Source organism: Microcaecilia unicolor, chromosome 1 (assembly GCF_901765095.1).
Source record: "Microcaecilia unicolor chromosome 1, aMicUni1.1, whole genome shotgun sequence".
Classification (NCBI taxonomy): Eukaryota; Metazoa; Chordata; class Amphibia; order Gymnophiona; family Siphonopidae; genus Microcaecilia; species Microcaecilia unicolor.
The window spans coordinates 406,435,665-406,449,335 of NC_044031.1; the positions used below are offsets into that span (position 1 = coordinate 406,435,665).

At 41.8% G+C, this 13,671-nt stretch overlaps 1 protein-coding gene across 1 annotated transcript in view; it reads right to left on the reverse strand.

Annotated features, from left to right (window-relative positions):
* Positions 1-13,671, reverse strand: part of KIF13A (kinesin family member 13A) — an 818,528-nt gene that overhangs the window by 708,386 nt on the left and 96,471 nt on the right. The window contains 1 exon segment of the mRNA XM_030211397.1: positions 1,344-1,351. Within this exon segment, the coding sequence (XP_030067257.1) occupies positions 1,344-1,351 (8 nt within the window).

Here is a 13,671-nt window from a genome sequence, read left to right on the forward strand (position 1 = left end):
TCCTGATTTCCAATAATGTGGTTTAAGTACACTGTGTTTCAGAATATCAGGGCTCCTTTTATTTTTCTCTATAACAAACGTCTGAGAGTACAATAATAAAATCAGGCTCACAAACAGGCCTACGAAAGAGCTATAAAATGAGCATGCAACAAATCTGTAGCATGATAAATATTCTTTGCAAATCTTGAAGTAATTATGATGTGTTTATTTACAGTTGGTCAGCATGGTTTTTCACTACACAATAAGCACATAACATTTCTGAGACAAACGAAATGTTACTGAACGAAAAAGTTTCTTAAAATGTTTCCTGAAAAAACAAAGGTCACTTGGTGGACAGAAAGCAAACTTATTCACAAAATCAGTATTACCAGTGATTTCAAATATTGCCCCAGTAATGTCAACCCTGAAGCCACACACAAGTGTCTGTGACCAAATTTAAGATCTGGTATTAAGTCAGGACACTCCACACAAAGGCATTTTGAACATGTACTTTACATTGTCAGATCAAACAATCTCAATATGGCAATTTTTTGTATGCAAATTGACTGAGAGTAACATTCTTAGCATTCACATTTATTGTTTTCATTTGTTCATGTGACATTTCAAAGTGCCTTTATTTTGTGAGGTCTGCAAAGAATATTTATCATGCTACATAATCATTTTATAGCTCTATCAAAGGCCTATTTGTGAGACAAGTTTTATTATTGTACACCCAGCCATTTATTGGTTATAGAGAAAAATTAAAAGGGTCCTGCCTTTTTTTTTGGGGGGGGGGGGGGGGGGAGACACGGTGTATATTTGAAGACACTATAATCAAGCAGCCAGGAATAGCATAGAGTCCATATCCACAAGTGGTCCTGGCCTAACACACACTAGCTTATTTATGTGAAGGAAGTACCTGCTTACAGTGGGAACCCTTTTATTTGTTTTTGTTTGGAACCTCTGGGTTTTTGTGTGGGAAGTAATGAATTGCTTCAACCCTCTCTTCCCTCCTCCCAAACACACACACACACACACACACACACACACACACACAAAGTTGCCTTAGACAAGAAAAACAGAGAAAGTCAATATTCGGTACCATACAAACCTAATCACTGAATTCAGGAGACAGAAGCAAAAAGTGAGACGGACAGTCCGTATGGGCCCATTATGATGAAAAATTACTATGGCATACAGCTCAGTTCAGAATGAAAAGTGCACGGCTGGCTTAGCAAAAAAAAAAAAATTCCTAAATGCCAAAACAGAACGAAAAAGCAAGCATCGCTTTATTGTCCCTGACAGCACTGGAGGGTGCATCTGACCCCCAGTTCATCTTCCTGTGCCATTCTCTGCCTCCAAACATGCTTTTCTGTATTGCCTAAAGGAAACATTGTCTCTGCTGTGTGCCTTATGAACTGGTACAACCAGCCTGAAATCTGGTGTGGATTATTTGTAAATTGCACAGGTGTGTGTACATGTTCTCTGGGGTTTGCCTTTCAAATACTGTCCTCTTTCATTTGCATGTTCAGAGAGATGAAATGCATTTTCAAATACAAATTTTTACTAAGAGGAACAGCCTCCTCCTCTCAGCCATTACAGTTTTTGCAATTGCGTGCCCTTCCATTTAGAAAGATGCCCTCCCTTGGGATTTCTTCCCTTCTGCCAACAGCTCTGTTTGTCTTTCTAATGAAAATACCACTCCCAGACAGACTGTTTCCACCCCCTCCACCCATCCCTTCCTACTCTCTTTGCTGTCTTCACATATACTCCCCACCTTGGAACACACAGATTTTCAGTTCTTCAGAGCAGTATTTAAGACATTACTGAGGTGCTTTGCTTAACAACCATAGCTAAGATCTGGTCTGCAGCAGAATTTGAAGATGAAGAAGCAGGCCCAGGTGTATAGTCTATCACCTATTTTACTGCATCACTACAGCACATGGATTAGTTACAAACTAGTGCCTGAAACAGCCAGCTTCGCCCTTAAAATAGGTAGCATCAAGGCAATAAAAACAAATGGTGTATTTTATTTTATTTATTTATCACTTTTATGAAGAGATTCACCTAAGGCGGTGTACACCAGGTGCAGTTTAACATAAAACTTACAATTTTGTTAACAGAATAATCAACAGTAAAAAGACCAAAAATAAGCCTAGATACAATCAATGAAGTAAACTTGGAAATGGCAAATTGAAACCTAGTAATAGGACTAACATGATACTGTATCAGAAATAAACACATTTAACAGCAAGGCAGAATAATAATAAAACAGAAATATAATAAATGTCACTACAGTGATAGCATGGAAAAACATTCAAATAACAAAGATATAATATGATGTCAGCATTATATCTAATAGGCACGCATTAGAACATGAAAATAACAGATATGATGCTAATGCTGTCCCCATAATACAATGAGACATTTTACTATGTAACCAGGAGCCAAGTGCAGATATATAGACAGGAGCAAGATAGATAGTACAAAGTCAATTGGGTTAAATAGATGGGTGGCTAAACTCAAGGCAAGTTCCAAGTACAGCTAAACAACATATGAGGAAATGGTCTGAGTTATAGGGTGTGCAGCAAGCTAGTCCAGCTGAGGAGTGAGTACACAGTCAGTCACCACACGTATTAAGGGGCTTGGGAGAAGAGCCAGACTCACTTGCTTTCTGAAACAGAGGTAGTCTTGAGTTAGACGTAGCCCCTCTGGGAGTAAGTTCCAGAGTGCGGGGGCTACGCCAGAGAAGGCTCACTGGCGGGTGTCACATTGAGCAATTTCTTTTGACAAGAGTACAGATGGTGATGCTCCATGAGAGGACCTTAAAGGTCTTGCAGATGTGTAGAGGGCTAACTTATTCTTCAAGTACTCTGGTGCATTTTGTCTGAGGTCCTTAAAAATAGCTTAACTATACCACCTCACCAATCCACTCTAATCCGAAAATCATCTTTCTATACCTATTTTATTACTTCTGTCCATCCTTAATCTCTTTGCATCAACAATTGTATCTGACATCCTGGTATGGCATGTGTAAGCCACATTGAGCCTGCAAATAGGTGGGAAATGTGAGATACAAATGCAATAAATAAATAAATAAAATAAAATAGTTTTAAATTTAGCCCTGTAAATTTTCTACAGGAACAGTATAATGTGGTCACGCTGTTTGCAGCCTTGTGTCGGTCATGCTGCAGCATTCTGAATTAGTTGGACTGGTCATGTCATTACCATGGAATGGACTATAGTGGTCAGATTTGTCTTTTAAATAGAAATGAGTGATGATGCCACAGGTGAAAGAGAGAATTTTTTTAAGTTGTTTGAATTTGCGGGATCAAAGTGAGTTATGAGTCTAGCAGTATCCTAAGATTCTTGACCTGTGACTTTAGGGGAAGACCGGGCATTCAAATGACAGATGAAATTTAATATGGATAAATGCAAAATGATGCACATTGGGAAGAATAATCCGAATTATAGTTACCTGATGCTAGGGTTCAACTTAGGAGTCAGCACTCAAGAAAAAGATCTAGGTGTCATTGTAGCCAATACGCTGAAATCTTCTGCCCAGTGTGCACAGCCAAAAATGCAAATAGGATGCTAAGAATTATTAGGAAAAAGATGCAAAATAAGACCAAGAATATTATAATGCCTTTGTATCTGTCCATGGTGCGACCTCACCTTGAGTACTGTGTTCAATTCCGGTCGCTGTATCTCAAAAAACAGATATAGCAGAATTAGAAAAGGTTCAAAGAAGAAATAACAAAATGAAAAAAGGGATGGAACTCCTTCCATATGGGGAAAGGCTAAAGAGGTTAGGGCTCTTCAGCTTGGAAACGTGATGGCTGAGGGGAGATATGACTGAGGTCTACAAAATCCCAAGTGGTATAGAACAGAATCAATTTTTCACTTTCAAAAAGTACAAACACCAGGGGACACTCAATGAAATAGTTTTAAAACAAATAGGAGTAAATATTTTTTTCACATAAAGAATAGTTAAGCTCTGGAACTCGCTGCTGGAGGACGTAGTAACGGCAGTTAGCGTATCTGGGTTTTAAAAAAGGTTTGGATAAGTTCATGGAAATGTCCATAGTCTGCTATTGAGATAGACAAGGGGGAAGCTATTGCTTGCCCTGGGATTGCTTTCTGTCACTAACTGGCTTGGCCACTGCTGGAAACAGGATACTGGGCTAAATGGGCCACTGGTCTGATCCAGTATGGCTATTCTTATGTTCTTGTTTGTCTGACAAATAGTATTTGAAGCATGTAAATACTATGACAGGATACCAGTTTCAGCCACTTTATAAGCATACTAGTAAAAAAGGCCCATTTCGAAACGCAATGAAACGGGCGCTTGCAAGGGAAATTCCCACCCATCCTCCCTCCCTGCCGAGTTCCATGTCCCCCCTCCCTCCCTCCCAACCCCCCTCTGTCCCTCCGTTTCTCCCTCCCTCCCGAGTTGCAGACCCCCTCCCTCCCAGTTCAAGGCCCCCTTCACACCCCTCCCACGGAGTTGAACCCCCCCCCCTTGGCATTACTGCATGCCCCCCCCATGGTGCGACCCTCTGGACACCACCCTTTCCTCCGGAAAACCTCCCCGAAGCCTCTGCGTACCTCTGCTGACGGAGGCAAACTTCTCTTCTCGGCTGTGGGGCGTTCCTTGTTGAATGAGCATCTGTTGAAGTTTCTGTTTGTGCGTCTGATGTCAGACGCACGCACAGAGACTTGGACAGATACTCCTTCATCAAGCCACGCCCCGCAGGCGAGAAGAGAAGTTCGTCTCCGTCAGCAGAGGTAGGCGAAGGCTTCGGGGGAGGTTTTTCGGAGGAAAGGGTGGTGTCCAGAGGGTCGCGGCAGGGGGGTCCAGGGGGCAGTAACGTGTAGGGGGTGTGTTGCAATCGGAGGAAAGGGGGAGTGTGTAACGCGTTGTTAGGGGAGCGTGTTTCCCTACTCCTCCCTTACCATTGCGTTCATTTTGTTCACCGAAATTGTTCCGCCCTCGACGTCATCACGGTCGATGCGAGAGCGTGACAGAGAGACATGGTCAGTGGAGAGGCTTCACCACCACAAACTAACAAACCCTTCATGGAAGTGGGTGGAGCTTGGGGCTTCATTAGAACGTTGGGGTTGCGAATTATGTCCAGATGGGGCGTAGCTGAGGGCAGGTGTATGAGTGAGAGTGAGTGGCTACAACAGTACAGGGCTTCAGTGTTTCCCTGCCACATTGTGAGCTTCAGAACTGGAGGTGAGAATTATTTATATAGATTATGATGATCCACAGTGTAGAAGGCTACTGAGAAATCTAGCAATGCTAGTTTTGAGGCAGATCTCCTGTCAAGGTTTCTGTACAGATCATCAAGAAGGGACACAAGAACTGTCTCTGCTCCATATCCAGGACTGAAGCCAGATTGACATAGGTATAAGTCAATTACTTTTATTTAGCCAGTCAGTAAGTTGAATGTATTCTGTCTGTTCTGTAAGTTTTGCCAGGAAAGGAATGATAGAGGCTGGCCCATAGTTTTCAAGCTTGTCTTGGTCAAGTATGAGGCACACACTGCAGATCTTTTTAGTGGTCCCTTCAATGAGGCCCGTACTTGGTAGCTGTACTATCTTTGCTAGACAAGGGTCAAGAGGGCAGGCTGTAGGCTGCAGACCTTTCAGGATTTTTTCAACAGCTTCCTCTGTGACTTGGTTGAATAAGTCCCAGATGACTCCAATGTTCATGGGGTCATCAGGAAAAGCTTGGGAACCACTGTCTTTGGCATTCGTGCATTATAACAAAACTCATTTGTTCATGGTTCTTTTCTGAAAGAGGAACAATGATGAAAGTTCAAGTATTTCTTTTGGTGCACTGGCAGTTTTTCCTATTTTTTTTTTTTTTAGATTAAACTTAAAACTATTTAATGTAATAATGCGGGAAGAAATAACCTGAGAATTTTTTTCAGTGAAAGTTTAGACATGGAGATTTCATTGGTAGTATATACAGTTTAAAAAGTCTATTAGCCAAAAAAGAGAGTAAGCTGTATTGCAGAAAATTATTAGCATCATATCTATGCTATTTGAACTAAATTTTTAAATTTTCTTTTGCTTTGGAAAGAGTTAATTTAGCCCCAGAGGTCCTCTGAGCTGCTCCAGTTCTCAGCTGGCCGGGGCTGCTTTTCTCTCTCTCTCTCTCTCTCTTATGTACTGCAGCAGAAGCTTTAGGAGGCACCACACACACACACAAGCACCCCCCCCCCCCCCCAAGCAGTAGCAGATCAGAACTTTGTAACACATGAAAAAATAAAATGCCCTGCCAAAGAAGCAAAAGGTGGAGGAGGGGCATGAGGAGCTTATGCAGGACAGAAAAAAGTGTACTCCATAGGCAGTTTTCAAAACCTGGGACTATAAGACTGGTTGGAATTAAATTGCTGCTATTCACAGATAGTTAAATCTGTTTCCTAGAATTTCTTTCCTTTGGGAGTTAAGAAGGCTTTCCAATATGGCAAGGAGGAGTCAAATGATGTAGTTGAGGTTTTTTTTTTTTCGTTACATTTGTACCCCGCGCTTTCCCACTCATGGCAGGCTCAATGCGGCTTACATGTTGTATACAGGTACTTAAATAGAGAGGTTTAGCCAAATTGGCTAAGGTGCTGAATTGGGCCTAGGACTAGAGAGGATTAGACAGGTTAATCCATTTTGATGAGACAAGTTGAGTGAAAGATGCCACAGTCCCCATGAAATTATGATTTGAAATAATTTTTTTTAAATAATTTAACACTAAATTTGCTCCTTAGCTCAGGGGGACCCCCCCCCCCCCTCCCACTCCGCAGATAGCTCTGGTGGACCCCCCCCTGCTCTTTTTTTTGGCTGTTGAGCTATTTTGGTGCTCACTCAAATAAAAATTTGCACACAGCAGGTCGCTTCTTAGAGGGAACACTGATTCTAATGTGTGTTTATTAGATATTTCATTAGGGTGTTATGCTGACACTGCATTATATCTCTGTTATTTGAATTTCAGTGCTGTTAAACGTGTATATTTTTGATATTGTTTCATGGTAGTCCTATTAAGGTTTTAATTTACTGTTCTCATGGTTACCTCATTTACCCCCCCTATTTACTAAGCTATGCTAGCGGCTGATGTGTGCTAATGCCAACATAGTCCTTTGAATAGGCTGTGTCGGCATTGTTGCACAGCAGCCGCTAGCATGGCTTAGTAAACGGGGTTATTGTATTTATGTTTATATTCAGTCATTTTTCCTGTTAACAAAATTGTATGTTAAACTGTTCCAGCTGTACACTGCCTTGGGAGAATCTCTTCATAAAGGCGGTTAATAAATCCCAATAGATAAACGTATGTGTTCTGTTGTTAGTAATACAGTGTTTGATACTACATTCATACTGCCCCCCCCCCCCCCCACACACAAACACTTCCCATCGTTGAGCATGTCTGTGTTTTGTTTTATAAGTCTACATATTTTAGCTTACATGTTTACTATGTTTTTAAAGTGCTTATTGTTCACTGCCATGATGTGTTTAAAATGGCAGTATATCAAGCCTCTACAAACAAATAAAATAAATAAATGAAAACAAGGTGCAGAGCTAGAACAGTTCTTCTTTAAACCATCCTGCTTAACTTTGTGCATGAACTAGAGAGACCCTACCCAGCTGTGAAAACGAGGGAAAACTGACCTTGCAAAAGCCATCTGGTTTGCGCTATCACTGGAAAATGCTACTAAGTTTACACTTTTTGACCCAGAATATTATTTTAAACATCAAGGGACACCAAGCGTATTTATAATCTATAAGAAAAGAGATGCTTTTTCCAAACTTATATAAAGACTCCAACCAAAAAAAAGGGAGAATTTGGGGATTACTTCTAGTTTACAATGCATATTTTCAAAGCACTTAGCCTTCCAAAGTTCCATAGAAACCTATGGAACTTTGGAAGGCTAAGTGCTTTGAAAATATGAATGTGTGCAGTGGAAGCCTGGGGTGCTCTGCTACAGAGATGGTCTGGGATATAAGTACATAAGTACATAAGTAGTGCCATACTGGGAAAGACCAAAGGTCCATCTAGCCCAGCATCCTGTCACCGACAGTGGCCAATCCAGGTCAAGGGCACCTGGCACGCTCCCCAAACGTAAAAACATTCCAGACAAGTTATACCTAAAAATGGAATGCGTTTACTTTTTAATAAGGGAGTAAGGAGTCCTTGCAAGGACACAACACTTCAGGAAAGAAAGACCTGTTAACAGAAATAAACGGAATCAGACAAGAACACAGGGGGGGTTGGGGAGGACCACAGACAAGGCAGAAGGAATGCAGACACTGGAAGGGGAGGGTTGACATGGGCTGCTCAGCTAGGAAGGAGGGAAAGAAACAATGACTGACTAGCAGCATTTCCTCTGTGTCTAGATGATATTTTGCACTGCCAGGATCAAACCTGGGCCCTTCTGCATGCAAAGCAGATGCTGTTCCACTGAGCTACCACCCCACACTAGCATTCCAACCAAGTTCAGTAGTTACAGGTCTTAAAAGCATTGAAAGGTCAAGGGTGATGGCAGGTGGCATTTGCTAGATACAGAAATCTCCAAGCCAAGTCAGACTGTCATGGCAATGCAGGCACTGAATGAGATTATCAGGCTAATAAATCCCAATCAATCAATCAATAAACCTGCCTCAACAATTTTTCCTCAACAACTATCAGCTTTCCTCCAGGTTCTAGTTTAAACGCTGCTCTAGCTAATTTTTAAATGTTAGCACCTGCAGCCTGGTTCCACCCTGGTTAAGGTGGTGCTCATCTTTTTGGAATAGGCTGCTGCTTTACCAGCATGTTGCCCACTTCCTAACTAAACTAATCCCCTCTCCCAGGCACCAAAATCTGATCCACACAGTGAGAATCCAGAGTTCTACCTGCATCTCGGTCACATGCATGGAATGGAGAGCATTTCTGAAGATGCTACCCTGGAGGTTCTAGATTTCTTCTACCCAAGATCCTATATTTGGCTTCCAGAATCTCTCTACCAAACTTTCCTAGATCGCTAGTACCCATATATACCAAGACACCCGGCTCTTCCTCACCACTGTCTAAAATCTTATTTAGGTGACATGTGAGATCTGCCACATTCGCATGAGGCAGACAAGTGGCCACGTGATCCTCACACCCACCAGCTACCAGGAGCGTAGCCAGACTTCAGCGGGAAGGGGGTCCAGAGCCCGAGGTGAAGGGGGCACATTTTAGCCCCCCCCCCCCAGCACCGCCGCTCCCCGGCCATTTTTTACACCCTCCCCCCACCACCGCCACCACCTTTGACCCCCCCCCCCCGGCGCCAACCCTTTGAACCCCCCTTCCCCCTGCCGCCATCGTGTACCTTTGCTGGCAGGGGTCCCCAACCCCCGCCAGCCGAAGTCCTCTTCTCTGGCACGGCCACGTTGCTGATCTGCAAGGCTTCTGTTTCTGTGAGTCTGTGCGTCCTGCGGGTTCATCAGACTCACAGAAACAGAAGCCTTGCAGATCAGCAACGCAGCCGCGCCGGAGAAGAGGACTTCAGCTGGCGGGAGTTGGGGACCCCCGCCAGCAAAGGTACCCAACGGTGACAGTGGCGGCGGGAGGGGGGGGTCGAAGGGGTTGGCAGGTGGGGGGGCCAGGGCCAAATCTACAGGGGCCTATGCCCCAGTGGCCCCATGTAGCTATGCCCCTGCCAGCTACCTATGCCTAAAAATAAAATCTCCAACTAAAACAGCCATCCTAGCCCTTCCCTCCTGGGCAGAAGTCCCTGGAGACACGTCCTCCGTGTATGAGAATTCTGCATCCCCTGAAGAGCAGCTCCTAACTATAGATCAGTCTCCATCTCACCAAGGTGATGTTCTTCTTTAAGGTGACCTCTCTCCTCCAAGGCAGCAGAGAGGTTGCCAGACTGGAGGTGAGACTTCTCAACTATGTCTATGTAGGTCTCCTAAATATACCTCTGTCTGAATCAGCTTCCCCAAGTCTGCTGCTCTAGTCGGAGAGATATAACTGGTTCTCTAAAAGCCATTAGTTCTTGCACTGAGTGCACACAGAAGAGCTCTTACCAACAGGTAAATAATCATACCTATGCAAAAGACTAGATAACACCCATCTCATTGCTGGACTACAGTCTGCATCTTAGTATTGGTGAGTTGTTTAGTTATTTAAAATTGCTAATGGAATAGAGATACCTAAACTAATAAAGGCCTTAAAATTATTTTGTATATTTTATGCCACACAGATTTGCATCATGTGTTTTTAAATAAATGTACTGCTTTGCCAGGATCCCTGTGTTCTTTTTTTTTTAATAGGAGTCCAAAATGATGCCCTAGAAATCTTTATTTGAAGGTGTCTAGTTACACATTAGTTAGATTGGGGTGAATAATATTTTTAAACAAGCAAGACAGGGAATGTTAAATATTAGTGCACTGCAAAATTGTTTAAAAGTCACATAAGCATCTTTTTATAAAATGATTACTACATCATGTCTCAAAAATGTGCTCATTTTATAAGGGAAACAAATGATCCCCAGTAGCACCCAAGTTACCATGCACAGTTTCACTTTTAATATCTTCTTTTTGTGACTGCAATGGCAACCAAATGATCTCATTAAAAAAAAAAAAAAGCCTGGATAATGGCCAATTAAGATAGCTTCCAAATATGCATATTTCTAGACTTTCTTTCAAGCTATGTCAGACATATAGAATATTGTGTACAATTCTGGAGACTGCACCTTCAAAGGATGGAGTCAGTCTAGAAGATGGCTACTAAAATGGGCACTGGTCTTCGTAATAAAGTATATAGGGATAGACTTAATCTCAATATGTATTCTTTGGAACAAAGGCAGTAGAGGGGAGACATGATAGAAACATTTAAATGCCAACATGGCATAAATGCACAAGAGGCGAACCTCTTTCAATTGAAAGGAAGTTCTGGAATGAGGGGGCATAGGACGAAAGTGAAAGGAAATAGTCTCAGAAGTGACCTGAGGAAATACTTCTTCACAGAAGGGTGGTGAATTTGTGGAATGGCCTCCCAGTGGAAGTGCTGGAGACGAAAACAGTATCTGAATTCAAGAGAGCTTGGGACAAGTCCATTGGATCTCTAAGGGAGTAACAGGGAGAGTAGGTGGCATGGAGGGGCAGACTGGATAGGCCGGGTTGGTCTTTATCTGCCTGCATTTTTCTCTATTTCTTTTAAGCATAGTACACCGGTATAAAAAAGGTTCCTAACCAGCTCTAAGGGTATGCTAAGTCAGCATTGGAAGGGTAAGCTGAAAAACGGGAATGTGCTATAGTTGGCTTTGAGGTCAGTGTGGCAGCAGAGATAAGATACACTGTCCTTGCACTGCTACAGCAGATGAGATTGTCATTGTTATACTGTTGCTATGGCAATAGGAGAACTCCATTAAAGTAAGCCAAGGCTAAAAAATAATATTTACGAGCAACCCAAGTATTATAGATACATACTACATTTAATCATCTAAAAATATGTGTGCACACATAATCTACAGTAGAGGAAGTGGCATACATCAGTGACATGCATACTTGTGTACAAACCATGATGGGGATTGTTCTACTGTATTGATTAGATTAGTGTCAAAGGTTCAGGAGAAGAAATAAACAGCCAAAATACTACAAAGCAAACTAAACAGAACTTCCTCATCATGACCAACACAGGGTCTGCAGCATGTCAACAGTGTGCATGAAGAACTGCCTCAAGGGACGCATACAGCACTGTGGCATTCTGGAAACTTTCCTCAGCAGTCAAGGGAAACCAACTAATTAAAAACAACAGAAAAATAATTAAAAGGAAAAAAAACACAACTATTCATAACGCCAATCAGAATTTTGGGTAAATTAGAAACAAAACCAAAGAGTCCAAGCAACAAACATTCATCTAATTTGTATCTTTTAAACAAAGATCATAAATTGTTAAAAAAAAAAACAGGGCAGATAACTTATGTTAACATTGCTAATGTTTATTCAGTGTCATAAAGGAAATGAAATGAAGAACAACTCTGAACTTGCAAGTAACGTGTCACAAGCAGTTTTCAATATTTTTATTCAAGTGGCCTGTTCAAAATACCTGCCAGAGTACCCAAAACCACCCCACTAAGAATTTAGCTTAGCGGGGTTTAAAAAAGGTTTGGCTAACTTCCTAAAAGAAAAATCCATAAGTCATTATTAACATGGACTTGGGGAAAATCCACTGCTTATTTCTAGGATAAGCAGCATAAAATGTTTTGTACTGTTTTGGGACCTTCCCAGCTACATGTAACCTGAATTGGACACTGTTTGAAACAGGATGCTGGGCTTGATGGATCTTCAGTCTGTCCCAGTATGGCAACACTTATGTTCTTATGGACTTTTCTTTTAGGAAATTATCTAAACTTTTTTAAACCCTGCTAAACTAACTGCTTTTACCACATTCACTAGCAACGAATTTCAGAGTTTAAGTTTACATTTGCTTTAACTTTACTACTTAGTATCTTCATTGTGTATCCCCTTGTTCTTATATTTTTGGCAAAAGTAAACAAGCGATTCACGTCAACTCGTTCCACTCCATTCAGTATTTTATAGGCCCCCTCAGCCATCTTTACTCCAAGCTGAAAACCCCTAGCTTCTTTAGCCTTTCCATATAGAGAAGTCGTCCCATCCCCTTTATTATTTTCATTGCCCTTCTCTATACCTTTTCTTCCAGTATATCTTTTTTGAGATGCTGTGATTACAATTGTACATAGTATTTGAGGTAAGGTTGTACCATGGAGCAAAACAAAGGCATTATAATACTCTCAGTTTTGTTTTCCATTCCTTTCCTAATAATCCCTAACATTCTATTTGCTTTCTTAGCCACCGCTGCACACCGAGTAGAGAATTTCAACATATCATCAACGATGACACCTAGGTCTTTTTTTCTGGGCAGTGACTCCTAGTGAGAAACCTTGTATCTCATAGCTATAGTTTGGTTTCCTCTTTCCACCCAGCTAAACAGCATCCACAGAGATCTCCATCATGTGTCCTTTTAGGTGGTTAAGAGACAATACGTTTTGGGTGGGATTAGGAAATAGCACACATATGTAGCATTTTCTAAAGCATAGGTGTTATTTCCCAGCCAACTACATTCACAGAATAAGCAGGTGCAACCTACAAAAGCCAATTGTATTCATGGACACAATTCAAAAAAAGGAAACATATATTTGGACTTCTCCTTTGAAAATTCCAATTATGTATTATAGTAGTTAAGGCAATAGCCTTGAGATTGTCAAATAATTTCTTGGTAATGTCAGGGACTGAATTAGGAACACGAGATCATCTCAAAATGCTATATTTGTTAGGGAAAAATACCTGAACATGTATACCCTGGAGGAAAGGAGAAACAGGGGTGATATGATATAGACGTTCAAATATTTGAAAGGTATTAATCCGCAAACAAACTTTTTCGGAGATGGGAAGGCAGCAGAACTAGAGGGCATGAAATGAGATTGAAGGGGGGGCAGACTCAATAAAAATGTCAGTAAGTATTTTTTCACGGAGAGAGTGGTGGATGTTTGGAATGCCCTCCCGCAGGAGGTGGTGGAGAGGAAAACGGTAACGGAATTCAAACATGCGTGGAATAAACATAAAGGAATCCTGTTCAGAAGAAATGGATCCTCAGGAGCTTAGCCGAGATTGGGTGGCAGAGCTGGTGGTGGGAGGCGGGGATAG